The 21,567-nt window shown below is 38.1% G+C and overlaps 1 protein-coding gene across 4 annotated transcripts in view; it reads right to left on the reverse strand.

Moving 5' to 3' along the window:
- The window catches only part of ARHGAP28 (Rho GTPase activating protein 28), a 77,790-nt gene that overhangs the window by 11,672 nt on the left and 44,551 nt on the right, over nt 1–21,567 (reverse strand). For all 4 annotated transcript variants that reach the window (XM_038173916.2, XM_038173918.2, XM_038173917.2 and 1 more), the window contains 8 exons: nt 19,198–19,415; nt 13,538–13,625; nt 11,368–11,525; nt 7,458–7,623; nt 7,252–7,343; nt 5,797–5,874; nt 2,539–2,701; nt 1,037–1,119 (listed from right to left, as the gene is read on the reverse strand). In XM_038173916.2, the coding sequence (XP_038029844.1) occupies nt 1,037–1,119; nt 2,539–2,701; nt 5,797–5,874; nt 7,252–7,343; nt 7,458–7,623; nt 11,368–11,525; nt 13,538–13,625; nt 19,198–19,415 (1,046 nt within the window). The remainder of the gene's footprint in view (nt 1–1,036; nt 1,120–2,538; nt 2,702–5,796; nt 5,875–7,251; nt 7,344–7,457; nt 7,624–11,367; nt 11,526–13,537; nt 13,626–19,197; nt 19,416–21,567) is intronic.

Raw genomic sequence — 21,567 nt, forward strand, 5'->3', positions numbered from 1 at the left:
TAATCTAAATCTACCTTTATTTAGTTTAAAGCCATTACCCCTTGTCCTGTCACTACACTCCCTGACAAATAATCCTTCTCCAGGTTTCCTGGAGGTCCCCTTTAGGTCCTATATTTAAAACTAACCAACAACTAACTATACTATACAACCAACAACTATACTATATAACCAACTATTATATAACCAACAACTAGATTTAAACTAACCAACAACTAGATTTAAACTAACCAACAGGAGTTCTTCCTGAGTTGTGAACCTGCGGGGTCTTGATGAGCAGGGAACCTGATGAAACATCTGTGGCTCCCTGGCAACTCATTCACCCAGGTTTTCTTTAAGTGGAAACAAGTCCAAAGACCCAGACCGTGTCTCTTAGAGTCAGGGCACAGCTCCAACCAGATCTGGCAGCTCCCCCCATGCCACATGTTTGTAGTCACAGTGTTTGTATCAAGGAATGGTACAGGGATGTGGGCATGGGTTTGTGAAGCAAAACAGCTAAGGCTGAGGCCCTGACATCCATGCTGTAGATATATACATGTATTTCAAGAGTTTTTACTTTGGATTACCTCCTTCAGTCTGGTCCTGTGAACTGGAACACCTTCAGCCCTCAGGGTGCATTAAGCAAACTCCTTAGGGACAGCTTCTCTTTTAATTTCAACCTAGAGAATTCCAATCATACAGAACCCCCAGGAACTGAACCTTCTTTTCCCAAACTATCAAAGGAACATGCCTCTTTTAAAAGGACGTTTCAAAATAAATGATGTCTGGGAGCCATTTACTAACATATGGAGTTGGATACCTTCTGTAACTATTTCTAATTGCTTGTAAAAGAAATGACAGCTAGGGAGTTTGATCACCATTTCAAGGAAATTATAAGAAACATAGATGAATACTTTCATGGTGCAATATCTGATCATTGACTGTTAAGAGAAAAAAAACAACAACACACACACACACACAAAAACAACAAACAAAACTGTCTCTCATTTAGAAGTCAAAGGCACCACAGATGGCAGGTGATAGCAAACAAAGAACTTACCTTGGCCGTGTCCCTATTGGCTTCAGGCAGTAGCATGATCAACAGATGCAAAGCTTGGAGCTGTAACTTGATCTTGGAGATTTCTAAGAACATGAATAATTACATTTTTCAAATCCCAGTTACAGATTTTGTTCTAAAAAACTGGTTGGTCAGCAGTTCTAGAAACACAGCAATGACTGGACAGTTCAGATTAGCATGTTTAGCTATTGATTGACAACAACTTTTTTCCCAAATATAAATTTGGTTTAATGAGTGGGTTTTTCCTTAACATCTGGGATCTTTGTCACAGACAGAGATAAGGCTATATAAAATTCTGTCTGAATAACAAGGACTCAATATTTTTCAGTGTTAATCAGATTCCCTCTGATATCTGGGTCAGAATGTGTTGTACAGGGATCAAATACTTTCCACCTTTTCAAACTGAAATAGATATTTGTTTTCAGAAAATTTTCATACTAATATTGTTGAGTATTTTGCTGAATGCTCGTGTCATTAGAGTGGAGATTGATTATTTATAACTTAAAAAGTATTTGTTCCAAATCTAGCACTCTAGCTAAATGTCAGTTACAAAATACCATAATGATTTGGTGTGAAGAAAAGAGGAAGGGAATACTAACTTACATCCACTTCCATTCTGGGAAGATGAGTTGGGGGAAAAACAAAGGTGTGATGTGGATAGTTTGTCTATTATTGAGAAAAATAGTCACTTTATTTTGCACAGTTCTCCTGTTCAGTCTTCACTACACTGGAAAGTGATTGTCACTGCATGAAGTCTGGGACTTATAAGGAGCATACTCAATTATGTGAAGGATGCAACAAGGGGTCACCTCTCTGTGCCCTTTAAACTACCTCATGGAGACATAGAAATTTGGCTGCAGCCTTGTATAAAGGTTCTAACTTTTCTGTACCAGTCTGCCTAATAAATTCACCATCCTGATAGTCTCACTCTGTCCTAGCTCAAGTGAAATTACAATAAAGTCAATAGGTATTGCAAGGTACTATAGCATTCTTCCTGGAATAGAAAAGAACGAAATGTACTCCAAATGAGACAGCGTGTGTACACTGAAAACAAAAACAGATGGCCTGAAGCCATCTGTGATCACATATATCTTGTATGAATATTCTGACCTCAGCATAAACTTTAATAAAAATTATAGATCTAACAGAATATTAACGAAAAGGAAGTGACTTGAACACACCTTGCAGAAATGTTAATTTATAAAATCAATGATTTGTGTGAATTAGCCTACATATGAAAGGTATTGCTCAACTATTGTTTGTTCAAAGGGTTCAAATCTCACAATAATCAGTTGTGTCACTCACACGAATCTATACTGTAAGCTAAATACACATATATATTTTTTTTCAATTTTAAAAGGAACAGTTGCAGAAAAATGAAATGCTTATGCCACTCAGTAGATCTCTTTTTTTTTTCTTTCTTTCTACTTCTGTACTGCTGCAATTTATCAACATCAGTTCATGCAAACTCCTTTTCTACCTACTTTCCACTAAAGTGATGAAAGCAGGCAGATATTCCACTGTGAAGAGCGGACTTGGGAGTTCTCTAATAAACATTTTCAGCAGTCCTGCTGCATCATTGTTTCGCACTTGGTCCCAGTCAAAAGTGTCTTCATAAAATTTTGCCTCCAGTTCTTGATGAAGATTCTGAAAGATAAGAGGAACATCTGACCTTCAGTCCTTGCTTCTGACCTGGCAATCTGAGATAGTTCAGAAATCTTTTTACAAACAACAGGCATGTTTACACCACTGCTGAATTAAAGTAGCCCTAAACCAGTAGTGGTTCTGGTACAGCCGTGTGTTCAGAGCACGTTAACACAACCAATTCCTGGGATATTTTTCAACGCAGGCTAAATTTTTTTACTATAGCTAGATATCTGCCAGTGACATATTTGACATATTAAAATACTCATACAGAAGTTTTGACCCTTAAATCACAAAGAAATTGCATGTTCTTCCTCACTGCCAGTGAAATTGCTAGACAATCTAGTCCAGGGGCCTTGAGCAAGTAGTTTGAACTTCTTGACTTCCTGTTTTTAGAAGGATATTTTCTGTTAGGTTAGTGATAATTAAATTTGATCACTTTGTAGGAAAATGAAGGCACCAAATCATCATCAAATTATCAGAAAAACTACACTTGATGCATGCTAAAAAAAACAAACACACAACAACTCAACAACAACAACAACAACAACAAACACTCAAAAGCCCAAGAGAGAGTTCAGACAGAATTGATTATACTGTTTGGGGTGCTTATTTAATCCTGTTCTCCATTTGAGCATCTTGCTCTATAACAAAGATATATTTGGCTCTGGAGGGTAACAAATCAATATTTCATAAGTGTGTGAATGGGAAATATTCAGTAAAGCTCCTATTAGGAGCAGAATTTGGCTTCAAACCCAGATCACTGTTTGGAAAATGCAAGCTCTGTCAAAAAATTTTTGGCTAAATAAGATTGAAGGAGATTATTGTAATATAAGGATATCCATAAATAATGCAGCTTTCACAATTATTACTGGCCAAACACTGCCTTATCCATAAGAAGCCGTTTTTTTTTTTTTTTTTTTTTTTTTGTGAGACTGTTTTTGACAAAATACATCTGTAGTTGATATTCAGGTTTCAGATCATGCTTTTGTCAAATGTACATTACTACTACAAAAAACAAACAAATAAACAAACAAACAAAAAAAAACACACCAACAACAACAAAATAAAACAAAAAAAAACAAAACAAACAAACAAAAAAAGTCCATTTGGACAGAAAAGCTTTCAAAAATGAATTTTGTTTACCATGCCTTACTTGAATGGAAGGAAATTACATATCAAATATGGTCACACATAATGAAGTGAAATGGCTGGCACAAAAGGAAATAGAGACTCATTCAGGATTTTGTATATAATGTTACAATCTCATTTTTACTAGCACATTTTACTTCTTGTAATCTAGGCTATCACAGCTTCCTCTGTTCACATCCTTTGCTCATAAACCATATAAACACCTGGATTAAATTTTCTCTTGGTAACTGACTGGGAAATGTGGAACAGAACTCCTCTCCTCACCTTATCAAAATCACAAGAGAAGAGAAGAACTACTCTCCATTTTTCTGCTGAGAAAGCAGTAGAAATACAAAGCAAAATTTTTGAAACGTACACATATGTGTACATATATCTACACAAGCAAGAATATATAGAGATATTTATACATAGAAACATACACACACACACAGACACATGCATCTAAGTGCTTTCAAAAACTTTTTGGCCACTTTTTTAGCATGGCTGATCCCACAGTAGATTATTGTGCATTTTTGGTTCACTGGAGCTTTCGTTACAAACTAGATTAGAGACTAGATTAGAGAGGAAAAGTTGTATTTATTTCTTCTATTCTTTGTTTTACAGAAGAGTAACCTTTAATTGCTTCCATATGCCTTTTCTTTCTCCAAACAAGACTGAAATAAAATTGGAATGCCCTCAAATCATAATGTCATAATAACATATGAAGGCTTTGAAGGATGAAATCTGGATCTACTTTGAAAAAAAAAACAACAACCTCTCTCTTTCTGGTTGGGTTGTTGGACAGACTTAAATGAAGCCAAGACTCAAATAATTTAAAACATTTATGTGGGCAGTTTGACTTACCACCCAGTACAAGAAAGTTACAGATAAACTCATATCTCATAGAATCTCCCTGGGTAAAGGCTGTGAATAAGGAGTGAACAAGACACAGCACTGTATATGCAAAGAATAAGAAAGTCATTTAATTAGGCAGAGCACAGCCCTGCTGTGTAATCTCCCCAGAGACATCAGAGAAATTTGAGATTGTGTGAAATAATACTCTAAGTATTTGTATGAAAAAATGAGGAATCTGACAAGTACAGGACAAATTAGGAGTTCTCTTCTTCAAGATGTGGCACTTTGCAAGGTACTGAATACTTTTATCAATCCAGAAAGACAAAGGGAGTTGGGATGCCACTGCCTATCTTTGGTGTATTTCACATGATGTTGCTTTTTCTTGTACAGTCATTTTTGATGATACCCAGCCCATCGGTGTTTAGTAATCCCCAACATTAGTCTTCGTGCATGTGCCACCACACTGAGCCTTCCTGCTTCAGAAAGCAAGAATGGTCACACTGCCACACTCAATAAGAATTGAGTTAGTCTGCAGAAACATTTCCAAGTGTTACTGCACTGTAGTGGTAGAGCCAAGGTTATTGGCTACCAGCTAGCCTGTGTTCATGGCCTGCAAATAGCCTGTGAAAATACAGCATTCTAGGCTGCCAAACAATGAATACAGGCCAAAACTCTCTCACTTGGAACATGAAATTGTAAGATCACAGAAGACAAATGAGAAACAAAATGACAAAAAGGTTAAAATGACATAGAATAAGATCTTTATCTTAAGTCAGCGCAACTTGACAACGCTGGATTTCTGAAATAAATTAAAAAAGAGATAAGATCACAGCAATTTTGGATGACAGAGATAAACTGAAAGTATCGCTCAATGTTTAGTTCAATTCAACATCAAGTCTATGCTTTATATAGAACATTAACAAATGCAAAGCAATAGACCACGTGCTCTGTGATTTATTGGTTCCCAGGAACTAATCTGCCCTTTCACTGGTAGGACTGGAAATGCTGATCTACATACATCAGTATTTATGCGCAGTGAGTATTTCTGTGTACTGTGTTATTTGACACAGAAGCTGTGGTCCGGGAGACAGAAAACTGGCACAAACGTCTACCTTAACCCTGGAGGCAGATCCGGGCACTCGAAGAATTCCTTCAGTTTCTAAACCAGTTTCCTCAAGCTTGAGCAGCAACTGAAAATAAAGAAAAATCCAGGAAAATTCTCAGAAGTATTTAAAAATACTTTTTTTTTTTTTTTTTTCAACCTAGGTCTCATTGAAACTAACTTGAAAAAGATACATTTCTAAATAATTTGCTAATGAAAACAAGCCAGATCATGTAAGTATGCCTTCCTAATTTGATTTCTATATTCCTGACCCTGAAATCCGCCATATGGAGAGTACGGAAAGCTGATAACACAATAGGCCCCTCTGTCCTTGATTTGGGACTTGGCACTGCTATAGAACAAGCAACACATAAATGTATTAATAAAAGGGCAGATACACTGGGTTAAACACAATGGTGTTTTGAAGGAAAATTAACCTCAGAGAAATGTTTAAGTCTCTCCATGAAGAGCACAATGGAATGGATTATAGATAACATATGTTTCTGGGACCTGAGAACTCAGATTAGAAAATGATCACAGGATATTTTATTTTGAAATTTCTGTGAATAGAGCAATAGGCTTTATACTCTAATTTTTTATTAAAAAAAAAAAAAAGTTTTGATTTAACAGAAATTAGAATGAACAAGAACAAAAAATCCTTTCTTAGTATTTATTCATATAGCTCTGAAGTTTTGCTACCAGCTCTACTTTCTGTTCTCACTGTTGGATCCTTCTAATTTTCAATAGTAACTTGACAGAGGACACAGAATCACAGAATCACAGAATTGACCCATGAAGCTGTTTGCAAAGTCATGCAAATATTCAAGATCTGTCAGTCTTTCCCCTGACATTCCTTGCCACTTCCCCTTTCCTAAGTATTTACATTGAAATTTGTTGTAATGTCAACTTCTTGTAAATCTGTGTAAATGTATGTGTGCTTGTGTCTGTGTACCTGTCTCCAAGCCATCTGCTGGATGTCAATGTATTGTCCAAAGACTTACATGAATGATATGTATCTTGTCATAAAAACCTCAAGGAGAAGATAACACATCCACTCTGGAAATAATAGCTAAGTAATTCCTGCAGTTTGAATTCACATGAAATTAAAACTTCTGAGAGAAGTCACTTGTGCTACTTCTGCACACACACACACAATTTTGCCTGCCTCTCTAATTTAAAGAGAAAGGGAAACAGAAAGCCTGACATTTGTTTTGCAAGGTTTACTGTATGGTGCCACACAACTGAAAAATGGAAAGAGGTCCCCACCATAGCAAAAATGCAAAAGAAGCAATTATTGTCTCTTTGTCATGAGGTGTTCAAAACACAACATACATACAGAAACCTGTAGAAGACACCTTGAAAACTGCAAAGCTCGCATCTCTTCTTATCTGATGTGTGTTCTGTGTGTCAGTGCAAATGATGGAAATGCCCATCTTAGTGGCTTAGACGGTCACATTATACTCACTTTTTGGAAGATGAGGGGAACTTTTATTCCAGGAACCTTCTTTTGATCATTCTCCAGCAGCACTGTGAGAGGGACTCCAAAAAGACCATTTTCTTGAAAATAACAAGAATAAATATGAAAGAGAGCAAACACAGACTTGTACATATCTTTTTAGTAATGCTGAGCAGTGCCCAAGTGCCTGCCACACAGATGCCATGGAACAGTACCTCGTCCCCGCACCCTCTCTGCACGGTTCCTCTTCAGCTCCACTCCCAGGGCATCATAGAAGGCTGTTAGCTCAATCAAGGAGAGGTAGCGGATCTTCTTCATGTCTTCAGGAGAGAGATCTCCAACCTCTGTCAGTCCAAACCGGCTTTTCCGAACAATGAATTTCTACAGTAGAGATGGGTTACATCTTTATTTGTACTAGAATTAGCATGTGAATTTTTATTTTGAAAGAAATGCTCATATTTAAAAGGAAGTCAGGGTAGATGGATAACACCAAAGAGCTGAACTGCAACCCTATATATTAGCCTGGTATGTTGATATAACTTCCATCCACCTGAAACAGAACTTAGCTTCTTGCTTACCATGTTCACTTGCAGTTCAACTGGTGTCACTGGAGCAGAGATGTTAACCTCAGTGCTCTGCCAGTACTCTAGGCTGGAAGAACGAGCTACATGTTAACTAAACTTCGCCAGTTTTAGCAGTATATTACACTTCGCTTTGCTTCTTCCTCCCCCAGAGTGTCTTTGATTGTTGTTAAAGTAACTGACACATTTCATCATGGATATAGTTGTGTATCTATTGGTGGTGGGAGGGATGAGTACCTGTCTGCTTTGCATAATACTACTCGTTTATGAGGTCTTACAGGAGAATTCAGAGTAAAGATCTGAAAAAAGTCCAGCAGTAAAATCAGCTAGTCCTGATGCCAACCTGACTCTTTACTGGTACTTTTTATTGCTCAAGAAGCATTTAGGCATAGAAATGACTCCCAGCAGCTAAGAAATGATTTATTCAAGTAGGCTTGAACTAAATGATACTTAGTAATATTGGGCATGTGAAGATGTCTATATATTTTAGAAGCTGCAGTGTCATGGACGTGAGCCAGGAGTATTGCATCATACCATAACAATTTCTACAAATGTCAGAAAGAACAAATACCCAACAGCTTTTGACACAATTTCCAGAAATAATAACAAAGTATGGTATAAATCATGCTTTCCAAAGCTTTGTGTAACTTTGGTGTTATATATATATATATTTAATTTAGTTGTAATTCAGACTGTAATTCAGATTGTTAGTCAGAGGTACAAATAAACACCGTTGCAAACAATCTCTTCCCTTCAGGGAATTGTGTGGAAACCCATCTTTTTAGAGTGTTTTGCTTCTGGAGATTTCTTCCCAGTCCTCCCATTTTAAACAAATTTGAACTCAATATATTTAACCCAACCCAGCCAAACATGCTAAGAAAAAGACAGGGAAAAAATAAATAAAAATTTACACCAGATTTCAAAAGTAGGAGAAGAGAAAGGACATGTAGATCATGTAGGCTGAGTCTTCCTGAACTGCACTGCAAATAGCTTTTCAATAGGGGTTAACCATAACTGGGGAGCGCAGGGAATAGAATAAGTAATGTATTTGCATGATGTTTAGGGCATTTTAGTCCACAATCTTTACTCCCCAAAATGCAGCAACCCTACTGTTACTCTTATGCTGAGACTTAATAATACAACAAGATCTATATGGATCATGGCCTTCTGAAGATAAACAAAAATAATTTCTATTTCTTTTCAGCCCCATTGATGTACAATGTCCAAAAGCACTGTAAGTCATCTTCGGGAAAAAAATTACATGGTATATATATGTTTCCTGAGGGGATGGAGAATAAAACAGAGAATGAAATAGTCTGTTTGCAAGTACTAAGCGCACCAAGACAAAATGACAAACTCTCCAAAACTGATTACAAAGGGTAGCTACAATGATTTTTCATATTGGCTGGTTGACTTCTAGGGTCACAATAATGTGATACAATGTTAACATGAGGTTTGGGGCTATGCTTCTTTGTCATGTCTTCTGTCATTATTTTCCAGTGATTTTTCTTACAAACAGTGGAGTCACGCTATGTAGCATCAAAGATGGCTGTAGTATTCTGAAAACTAAAGAACTAGTACTTTGATTAAGAATCATGTCTGATATTGTTTGACACGTTTTCTCTGTATATATGGTTTACTATATGATTTACTATATGGTTTACTTAGATAGGCCTGAAATGCTTACAGACTTTAATTTTGAGAAATCTTTGGCTAAGTCACATTAATTATGTTTCCATGTTGGGGAAATTCCATGTAACCCTATGGGGCAAGTGATGTTGAGTTGGCTCCTCTGGAAGCTGCAGAGGACATGGTATTTTATGACATAATTTCTCTACATTTAGCTCAGTATATGCCATCCATGATGCTGATTATACTAGCATGCAAGAAAGCTACCAGAAAAAGTATGATGTGTGGACTTTTTTCCTTTTTTTTTGTCCTTTTTGGCCCACCTTGAGGATGTTGGGACAGTCCTTAAGAGCATGGGTGACTGATCTGCATAACAGACCAAGAGGTGATTTTTTGCTGGGTCCCATTACAGTCTGAGCCATTATGGGAAAAAACAAATACCATGAGTGGCAACACATGAACTAAGAAAAATGCCAACACCAACAGCTACAATTATGATTACAATTACAGTTAGAGTATCTCTGTCTCCGATGACCTGAAATATTTCTTGTGTAAACTTCCAAGCACACAGAAAGCTGTCCTGCATGCAGGATAGTTCACCTCAAGTACAAAACTAGCCTTTTCTAAAACTAATCAATTATGCATCCATGGGTCCAAAATAATCAAAGTGGTACATTCTCTTCCCTGTTTGTCACCAGTTTCCCTGATCTGTCAACTGGAAAGTTAGTGTCAGAGTGCTTGCAGAGAACAATTTGTGTGTGTGTGTGTAGTAGCAAAGGCTGGGGTCTGAGGTTTGCTATTACAAGGAGCAAGGAGGAACTCTTGGTTTGTGAGAGTCATGACGAATGCAGAGATAACCTTATTCTCCACAGGATGCCAAGTTAACCATACCACAGAAAAACAAAAACAAAACAAACCAACCAAACAAAAAAACAAAACACAGGGATTTCATAACAGTTGCAATCAATTTGGTATCTTATCCCTCTTTTCAACAAGGAAGCTTAATTCTGCATCTAAAGTTCTGCTTCCTTGTTGGTGCCTGAGATAGACAAATGGATAATTCTCAGACAATTCTATGTCTGTGTGGATAGCAACAATTTCGGATTAGTTCAGGACCTCAGGATGCCATAACATTCAGGAAATGCTTCCAAATAATTTACAGCTATTTCAGACATCTCAGTAAAGAGGTGATATCTGAAGCATGAGCCTAATGTTCCAGCTGTTAGTAATGGAAGCTGTGAAGGCTGATGGAAATAGAAAGCTATCTACTGAATACAAGGAATAATTCCAGAAAATGGCATGACTGCTCACTGTAGGTCTTGTTGGATGATACGATATGGTTAACTTTCCTTTAGCCATTCATGCAGTGTCTCCCATAGTGTAATTGCATAGAATATTGATTGGAGGCAATCAGCACTGCTGCAGGACTAAGGCTTGCTTTCCCCTCCTTCATCTGTGGAGCAATTTTAAATCTATGCATTAACAAAGGCAGATAATCTGTGCGGGAATAAAGTAGGAAAGCAGACCAATAATGAAAATGATTGCTGGTATTAGTGCCAGTAACAACTTCATTTCAATGTGAAAAATGTGCAGGTAATACAATATTTGTGGATTGAGTTACATATATTCATTTGTGATGGGTACATCTGAAAATCAGGCTTGAATATCCAGTTTATCTTTGGTACCTCTCTGGGAATCGGTCATAAACTGTAGGCAAGCATGGCAGGATGCATAAAGAACTCATGCGGATTCGCCATGAAGAACACATAGCAAAGAACAGCTTAACAGCCTCCAATGTGTTGGGCATATAAAGCAGGAAATTAATGGGTAAAAAAGATAATACACAAAACTAAACCAAAACAAAAAGAAAACAACAGCCACAAACATTGAGGAAATATATAGAGAACAAACTTACAGGCAAAGCAGAGTCTTCCTTTCTGAACCTCTGGTTTTTCGTCCACTCTTGGGTTTTTGGAAGGACTGTAATGGATTCTGAGAAAGAGACCTCATAGGAGAGCTCTTCTGTTATGGATGGGCTGCCTTTATCTAGTCCACAGTCTAGACAGCTATTAGCTGAAAATAAGGGATACAGCATATGAACACCAAATGTATGCTTGCATTCAGGACATTAAAAAATTGAACCAAGATGACAAAAATCTTGAGAAAGTAATAAAGGAAGTGCTTCAAAGAGGAATTTCAGTGTAAAACACAGCATGTTCCTGTTTTGACTGGAGGAAATAACCCCTTAGAAATAAAATCCTTATTTTCATTTTAGATTATTTAACTTGTTGCTTTTCGTGAGAAAGATAGTCAAGTTGGAACTTCCTGTTTATCACAAATTATGAAGTTTTTGTACTCTGTCCTTGTCTATCCAGGCTAGCAAACAGTGTTGGCACTTGTGTGATGAGCAATTGAGAAAAAAAAAAAAGTATCAGATAGAAAAATGTTGACACATTTTCACGTCACTCTTGACTTATTTACAATCAAAAGACATTGTGCATAAATTTTATATGCATTGCGCATACATTTTGTATGCTCACACACATATGCACTCATATTTCTCATGGTTGCTAGTCTAGGTGCGTAGCACCAAAACAGGACTCAATGTACAATCTTAGTTTGCAAAAACACTACTTTTACTGTAATTTCTGACAGATACAGAAATGACTTACTGTACAACTCTGAAATTTGGTTGCCTCCTGAAATTAGTGGATATCAAAGGAAAATTTTTGAGATCAGTACAGTCAAGTACAGAAATACCCTATTGTCATGGAGTCCAAAGTGTGAGAATATACATGAGTTCCAGTGTTGCCAACTTTCATGACTGATCTCTCACATTTCCGGACAATTTTACATTTTCCATTAAAGTCCAGCTCCTAGACTCATGCAATTGGAACAAGATCACAGTTTCCATTGAAAGTGATATAAAATTTCAGCCCCCAGGACTGCAGAGATGAGTTTACTAATGTGACCCAAATACATTCAAAACCCACGGAAATCAGAAGGTGAATTAAAAAGTATTATATATTTTATAAGCATTTGCACGCCCCATGATTTTTGAATCATTTAATTTACAGATATTACTTTTTTTTTCCAACACATGTTGTAGCAACATTTGTTTTGAAATTCTGGTATTAAAAAGGTAAGCTTGGCTTCTGAACTTTGGCCTCAGATGTTATCCAATGGCCAAAGAATTTTAAGATGCTTTCCATCTCTCTTTCCATCCTTAGATCTGGTATCACAGACTCACTGTGGTGGCCCTGGCCATTTGCTACTAAATCTGTTCTAATACAACTGCTTGAGGGGCAGAGGTATCAGTAGAACAGTGAAATGAACAGCTTTTGCAACCAAGGAAAATGTCTGTGGCACTATATCCAAAGTTAAGCATCTAAGTGACTAGTTTAGACACTCCATATATGTGAAAGTTAATAAATTAATAATAAAAAAATACTTCTTAATAACCCTTTAGGTAAGCCCTGAACAGTAGTGATGGAAAGAGCTTTCAAAATAAAAGATGGACATTCCCTGGAAGGCTACTGACAGCTATCTGGACACCGAGTAGAGCAGAGCTATCTTTTTCATTAGCACTGCCAATAACTGCCAGGACAAAATGTTTAATGGGTGTCCAAACTGACACCATTAGTATAGCAGAATAATAGGGGAGAACCAGAAAGACAATAAATTTATAACAGTACAATTTCTGCAGTACTGGAAAAGAAATATGGAGGACATATGCATCTTTCTTTTTATGATTTGCCACGAGAAAATATACAGCTGAGAGACATATTTTTGGCAACTTCTGCTCCATACTGTTTGGAGGTTACTTTCACATTCCAAGCCTTGTAATATTCAGTACATTTTAGACATCGATGCCTCAGAGACATCAGTCTGTGTCCTTAAAAAAACAATCTTGAATGGGAAACTTTGGGTCCTACATGACAATAAGCTGACAATGATATTAAGAAAATATATGTAGCACAGCCCCAACACAAAAGAGGGGACTAACCTCAGAACCACAAAAGGATCTTTCTGTCTACCATTTTTCTAGGAGGAAGTGAACACTGGTTACACGTTGGCATACTCACAGCTAACTGATTTCCAAACTGGCTTCTGCCCAGGAAGCTGGATACCATTAGAAGGAACTGGTGACACTGGAACTGTCTCAAATGTGGGCTGATAGGCAAGGAAAAATGATCAGACTGCAGTGAAAGTCAACTTCTATGGACAGAAACTGCTACAGTTAAGCAACAGCAAATCATTCTCAGCTTACACCCTTTGCCAAGTTTAAACAACCTGTTGTGATTTGCCAGAGTACATTTTTCATAGCTGAGCTTGAGAATTAATCTTCCCCAGGCTGCACAGATTTGGATCATGTTGAGGTCAGTGATATTGCAGCTCACTGTAGCTAATGAGTCCTGCCCTGTATAATGACTGAAATTAGCTAAATAAATTGCTGTACGTAATTGTACTAAGCGAAAGGTCCTTGTCAAATTGTAATCCATCCTGCTTTTAATCACTTTGGTCACAAATCTTTCTGGGGACTCTCTGACACACGCTGAACATCCCAAGCACCTGGCAGACACCAGGCTATTCACTACCTTTCAGGATATTTGGGCACTTGCGAATTGTTAATTGATGGATGTCCTCCAATAGGCTATATACTAACACTTTAGCAGAGAACTGAAAATGCAGTTTTTGGGAAAAAAAAAAAAAAAAGATCTATTTTTTTATAATCAACTTCATTTCTTTCTGCTCCATAAATCATTCCGTGCTGTGTGAAAGTGGGGGAAAGGGCTCTGAGCATAGTGGATGACTTCCAGGCAGAATCACCTCTCTCTGGCTGCTGGGTTTTGCCCTTATGCTCAGCAATTTGGGGACTGATAAAAACTAATCTGAGTGTGCATGTGTGTGTGTGTGGATGGTATTGCAGCTCACCTGCACATTTGGGGATGAAAAAAGGCTGTAATTTAAAAATGCTCTGAATTGTACTCAGTGAAAATGACTACAATGCCCTCAACCAGCCTTGTATTCTTTTTGGCTGTCCTTTATTATCCTGCTTGGAGCCCACCAATCTGCTGCCTCACCCCCCTGAGCCTTAAGGAGCAGCCCCCAGCTTGCTGAACATGCAGCTGAGAGCCCCGATGAGCCTCCAGCAACAGCTCTTCAAATTGCTCTCTGAATTGTTAAATTGGCAGTTTATCAACAAGCAGTGATGCCTCAGGGCAGTATTTGTTGTCTTCCCCTGATAAAAATGTGTCAGATGTTTAAGAGGCAGGCAGCTCTTCCAATTGAAAACCTGAAATAACACTGCAGTTGTTTTATTCAGTTTTATCCTCTGAGCTATTTGGGTAATGAAGTCAAATGTAACATGAATAAGATCTCTCCTGAGAGAGTCCATTTAATGGGCTACAAACTTGACAGCAAACAGGATTTGAGTCACATGGACTTCCTTTGCCAGCAGACTGTACAAACCACTGACTTTTATTTTATTTATTTATTTATTTATTTTAATGGAGAACTGTAGGACGCTGTTAGCACAAAATCCCATAACATCTTTACAAACATTTTTAAGACATAAAAAAGTAAGAGCATTTCAGGTGGGAGTATGGAAGTGGAAGGGTTGGTTAAACTTGCATCTGCAATTTTGGAAAATCAAACATTGCTTAAAATCTGCTTGAGATCCAGATAGAGGTATTAATGGTAAATGTTCTATGATTAGCAACTGGCTCACTTTCACTGTGCAGAATGTCTGACCCTACAAACGGTATTCAGAATAGATTTACAGTGAGTCAAGTTTATTAAGGAAAAAATCCTTGCAGCCTTGATATCCAGGTGAAATCAATAATGAAGATGCTGAAGCAAGCAGCTTCTGCTAAGCACAGGGGAGCTGGAAGAGGGGAACTGAGAGCACAGCTCTGTTTCCCACCCAGCAGTGCTTGCAAGAGCCTGCAGGCTGCTTGAGATTGTGGCAGATGGATGTCATGATCCATGTACAATATCAGGGTAACTAAAAGCATCACATTCTTGCTTTCATTTTTCAGCCTTCACGGGGGAACTACATGTATAAGAAAAACCTTTGTGCCTTTTGTGGAACTCTCTTCTAGATGAAATCAACAGGAGGTTTTTTTTTTTTTTTTTTTTTTTTTGCAAAGAGAGGGTAGGCTGGGAGTATGGGAGTAAAACCTTTATATTGCATTAATTTTGAAGTTCCACGTTGTTTCTTTAGTAAAAATGAAGATTAAAATGCTTTGAAACTCATATCTTAATGAATGCGAAAGGCCAACAGTCAAATTGTGTTCTTAATTAAATTGGGACAGATTTATTCATTTGACTGGGGTTCCTGTCAAGGCAAGACTTCATATATCCTGATTTCTAACTGAAAGTGATTCATTAGGCAATTCTTATGATTGGATACTAAAAATGAGCCCAGTGTTTACTAGCATAATGTACACAGGAATTTCCAATGGGAAGAGGAAACTAGAACAGCAAGAAGAAGATGGAGATGAGATAGATAGTTCTTTAGTGGTTACCTTCGTTGTAGAAGATGTAAAAACAATTAATTGGAGCACCAAAGCAACCAAATTCTGTTGTCAGCCCTCTAGCTAAGGAAAAGGAACGCAAAAGAGGTAGTCTTATAGCTCTAGTCAGGATACAACTTGCCAGTCTTTTGGTTTAATTCATATTTCCAAGTGCTGTCATCATGATTGTCTTCTCATGCAAATAGCTCTGGGTTAGTTAGTGATTCTTCTTTAATTAAGATAAGATTTTCTTGTGCATTGCTGAAGTATAATGCTCTGAGAACTCTTGAGGAGTTTTAGTTGATCACAACATACAGGGATGGGCTGTTAATGAGCATGTTGCTTCACTTCCTCCCTCTAATAATAAAATCAATTTATTTTTTTTTTTCCCCATTTGTATTCCGCTGCTGATTTTTCTAGGCTTTGAGCACTAGCAGAGCTGATAGTTTCTGATGGAATCAGCAGGGTACCAGCAATAAGAAAAATCAGGCCACTGTGATTAATAAACCATCCAATTTAAATCCTTGTACTGTGGCTGTCAGTCGAGCCTGTTGAGTGCAAGACTGCCTGAAATAGAGCAGAAGCACTTCAGCTGGGGCAAGGTGCTCCACTGAGGTACTCTTGTAGGGGGCAAGGTACCACAGATGATGGATTTTACCCTCAGCAATCACTGCACCTTTCCAGCAGAATAAAAAGTAAGGAATTGTGGCTTTCATTTCAGTCCACTTGGACTGCTGAGGGAACACTCTTGCCTGGGCCCCCTTTGCTCTGTGTTTGTGTTGACCTACCTATATAGAGGCTGGCCACCAGGCAAAAAGCCCACCAGACAGACTTTTTCAGAACAGAGAAAAGAAATGAGGGCAAAACTCTTCAACTCCACTCCCCTTCTCCCTTTTCCCCCTGTTTTTTTTCCTCTCTCTCTCACCCTCCGGATGACAACTATTTATGCAGCTTCAGTCATCCTGTAAATCTCATCTCAGGTTACCCCAGTGAGCTAATCACCTCTTCTCTCATCATTAGCCACAGAAGAGAGTAATCCATCCTGTGACCCCATCCCTCTGGGCTCCTGTAATGCTTAGGTTGTTGGGAAGAAAAGTGTAAATCCATCCTACTAATGGGAAGGATTATAGAGTTATGTGAAGCAATTAGAGCTGTTTTGCTATTTGCAACACATTTTCTTCTACCCCCGTTGCTATCTCCCACCACCAAAACAAACAAACAAACAAAAAAGCAGGACCGGAGAGTAAAGAACCTCCTGCATGTCACTTTAAGCCATCTTTTTACCAGTCTCTCTGTAGCAGCTGTGCTGAAAAGATTTGCCCTCCCTGTCCCCTACTGCTCTTCCTCTTTGGGCTGGGCTCTTTTAAATCCAGATCACTTTCCCAAACCGATTCATTATAAGGGTTCACCAGTGGTTATAACGGCATGCCCAAAGACTCGGCAAAGCATGACGGACTTGTTCAGCTGGGAATGCCTCATGCAGGGCTGCTCAGAATCAACCTCAGCTTGGGACACAAGTATCCCCTAAAATGCAGGTCTGCTGCATTCTGAAAATGCACCTGTCCATCCCCGAGGAGCTGATAATTAGGATGAGCTTTCTAAATCCCATAGTAAGCAGCAGAGATAGGAGCAATGGTTAATTGAAGTGTCCAAGGCTGTTGGGAACCTTACAGGCTGTTAGAAATACAATCTGCTTTGTAGTCTGTTGGAGAGAGGTGTTGGTGGGTTCTGCAGCTGTGTTTGTGCATCTGTGTTTAACATTTAGGCAAGTACCTTGCAGAACTGCATATTTCTGTGGGAAGAAGAATTACAAGTCTTAATTACTTCTTCTGCCTTATCTTTCACGTTCTCAAAGTGCGAAACAAGTAAGTGAGCTGAATTTCTGAGGAGGTAAAACAATGATTTGAAGGACAATGGATTAGAAGTTTCTGATTCCTTTAGCAAGTGAAAAACAGTGGAGAAAAATAAGCAGGTCAAAAAAACATCAATAGCGTGTCTCTCTGAGAGAATGGACACAACGTTTATTTGCCTGATTTAAATTTATTAGAAAGTGTAAGCTTTGCTAGCATTATTAAAAATTATAAATGCATTTAGGTTTCCAGACATTTGAAACAGGAGAAATGTGCCAATCTAATAAGAAGTGTCATCAGCTTTTTAAAGTTCATGCAAACATGCCTAAGGATTTCTCATGCAAGAAAGTCTGCCCACAGGAAACTACTGGGTGCTTCTGGAAATATTTATGGGATATATGCAAGAGGTTCTAAAGAACCCAGGTACTTAAATTGGATACAAAAAAAGAATTTCCCCAACCATTATATATTTGTAATCTTAAAATAATTATGCAGCTGCTATTTATTTTATTTAATTTTTGAATTAATTTAGGGTGCCAAGCCTTGAGTAGAAAGTAGGACAAATAGAAAAACATAAAACAGTTTCTCACAGAAGGTGTTTCCTAGAGTTTTATAATGATAAAAACTTTAATTCTTAAAGGTGAGCATGTGAGCTTATTGGTCATTCCTGTTTAAGATATCAAGAGTCACACATCTAAAATCATGCATTTTGCTTTGGACTAAATTCAGACAGTTGACTGCATTCACCAAAATCAAAATGTGAAGTGAGGAGAACTGGTGCTTTTAGAGCCATCCTCAGGGAAAAGTGGATGAAGCCACTAGGGGAAGCACTCGTTTCTGAAGCCATGAAACAAATGGACTGTTAATAGATTTTTGTTTGCTATGTAAGTGAAATGTAACTGCTAGTGTACCAGTTGCAATCGTGCTGGCAGGTGTTTAATTGCTTATGCATATTTGAACCCCAGTTGTTTCATTAGAGAAGCTTTACTTCACCGCTGAGACTGCTGAGTAAATAGCAAGTGTCCCCAGAAGCCAGCAAAAATTTGAATATCTGCCAAGAGTAACTCACCAATTTCCAAAAAATAAGGGAATAAATGTTAGTCTTGATAGGAGATTGCAGGAGAAAGACTGGCAACAGATACAACATTATGTTACAGGTTATTTACAAAACTGCACCGTCTATTGTATCTTCCCTTCCTCTCAAAATTTAGCAAATACAGCATTAAAAGCCTGGACTTAGTGTGAGGAACTGCTACTGGCTGACTGTACATCGTTAGCAGAAAAGGATTCCTGTCTGGTAGAAGCCTTCGTGAGCTACTTACAAAATACGTAAATATTAAGCTCATAAGCATTCCCATGGATGCATCAGCTACTTACAGAAGAGTCATTGGTGCCAAAGATGTCTCGCACATCACGGACTGTGTGCTTGTTCTTCTTCCTCAGGGTCTGTGTGTAGGTGTTGTACCTCTTCTGTACAGCAGCAGCTTGTGTTCGGGTCAGAGTAGACAGCAGGGCTTGGCCATCTTCCTCTTCAGCTCCTGAGATCAGTGTAGATAAACCTACATCCTGCAGCCACTCGGCCTCCAGCTCCCCTTCTGTGGAGGAAGAAAGCAAGTTATGGGCTAGGCTTGATGTGGAGGGAGAGGAGGGCAGGAAGGAATGGAGGTGGCACAGAGGATCACTGAATTAGCCTATACATTGGGGATATTCCATGTCCAAGTGTTCTTAGGCCACAAGTGCAATCTAATTTGATTTTTGTCAACATACTGCCAGCTTTCATTTTGTCAGTCTCTGCATAGGAGACACTTAGGAGAAGAGTGGAGGAGGTATTTGTAAACTGTGAATTAATGCTTTCGTGTGAAGAAGGCAGCAGAGTACCTAGCCTGACATAGAAAGATTGCTAAAAGCTAACCCTTCATTCAAGAGCATAAAACCCCTCAGTTATCACTTAAACCACATTGTAATAGATGAAACCATTTGGCAGGTGGAAATTAAGTTGTCATTCCATTTCAAACAAGCAAAAATACTGAAGTAGTGATACAATATAATGATGTTTTTCCAAATGAAGGATGAGAAGATTTAAGATGCATAAAAACCCTCAGCCAGCTAGCTAGTAACCACACTTTATGAAAGGACACATTGAGAAAAGCTCAATGTCCACATAGTCTATTAGCTTGTTTTGGACAAGATGATTAAGAGCCAGAGCCACCCGCTAATGAGGAAGTAGGGGTAGATATCAAAGAGGGCAGGCAGGGGTGGAAGGTGCAGTAATAGCTAACTTTGCATGCTAGATATCATCCAATTTCTAATAGTTAAATGCTGGCTAGCACTCTACACCCCAGGGTTTCTTGATACCCAGTCAGTGACTAATAGCTTATTGAGTCCTGTTCAATTCCTGCTTCCCAACTGGTTCCACAGTGAGATTATGCACTCTGTGAAACACTGCTTGCTTTCCTTGGGTTTTGGTTTGCTGTAATGTTGAATGAATATTTCCTGTCACTGTAGGACAGGGAGAAACTTCCAATCTACCTTTTCTGACTCATTTTGTAATTTCAAATTTTGCTGTCATTGACATTTTATTTATCTGCTTTCTAAAGTAAACAATCATTGTCTTTTTAAATCTCTTTTCACACAGGAGATTTTAAGCGCCTTCATTTTTATTCTGCTTGTGAACAATTCTAGTTCAGCAATATGCTGTTTGAGACAAGGCAATCAAAACAGTAATTGTATTCCAGCTTTGACTGAAGGAAAGGTATTACAAATAAACACATCAAAGAGCAAATGGACTAATTTGCAGACTGTTCTGTAAAACAACTAGTCAATACGCTCATTGTTCCTCTCACAGAACTGGTCTTAACGGCAGGCTGGTATTCCCACTCTTTCTCTATTACTTCTTGACATCATCAGATTGCAGACAGATTGATGGACACCAGTTTACAGAACTTTGGCAGTTAGATATACAAAGGAAAATTACAGGTCTGGTCAGCAGGGGCAAGGGAAAGCAACTTACACATGTGCCATCACTGACTTCATTGTTAATTGCCTTGTCTCTTTGCAAAGCTCTAAAAAAATTTCTGCTTCTAAAAACCCAGCTCTGTGTTACACTGAGGTGTGACTGCTTGTCTCCATTCAGATCCTTTCCATATTTACAGACAGGATGACTGGCTGTTCCTTTTCCTCCTCTGTCAGTTTTCAAACCATAGTACTTCTGCCATCCTCAGTCTTTCTAACAAGCCTTCTTTTCATTTCTGTATGCTGCTGTTCTAGCCACATTCATTCATGTTCCATTTTCTTAATTATATTCATTTTGGCTTTTATTCTGACATATTCTTTCCAAGAATTTAGTTTTTAATCAAACTTGGCTTTCATGATGCTATGAAAAATAGTAAACCAGACATGTAATTCTGCCTGCTTACCAGCCACCCCTATGACTTGTTTTCTCTGGCTTTTTCCCATTTCCTTTTCCAACTGCTCACAAACAATAGGCTAAGAAATAACAAAAACAACCAAAGGAGTAAAACTATTACAGGGAAGGAATTCCTGCATTAGAAATCCTCAAAATAATATGCAAATAGATTTAAATAAGGACTAATAAAATCACATCATTTTACAAAACGTTATTTTTACAGTGGTAGCTACTTATACGGCATGGTCTTGACACTGGTTGGGTCTGTTCCATCAGAAGATAAACAGATAATAGAGAGGATTCCCTCTGCCTGGTAGTTCCCTCTCTCTGTCTTTTTTTTT

This window comes from Anas platyrhynchos, chromosome 2, assembly GCF_047663525.1.
Source record: "Anas platyrhynchos isolate ZD024472 breed Pekin duck chromosome 2, IASCAAS_PekinDuck_T2T, whole genome shotgun sequence".
In the NCBI taxonomy this organism is placed as follows: Eukaryota; Metazoa; Chordata; class Aves; order Anseriformes; family Anatidae; genus Anas; species Anas platyrhynchos.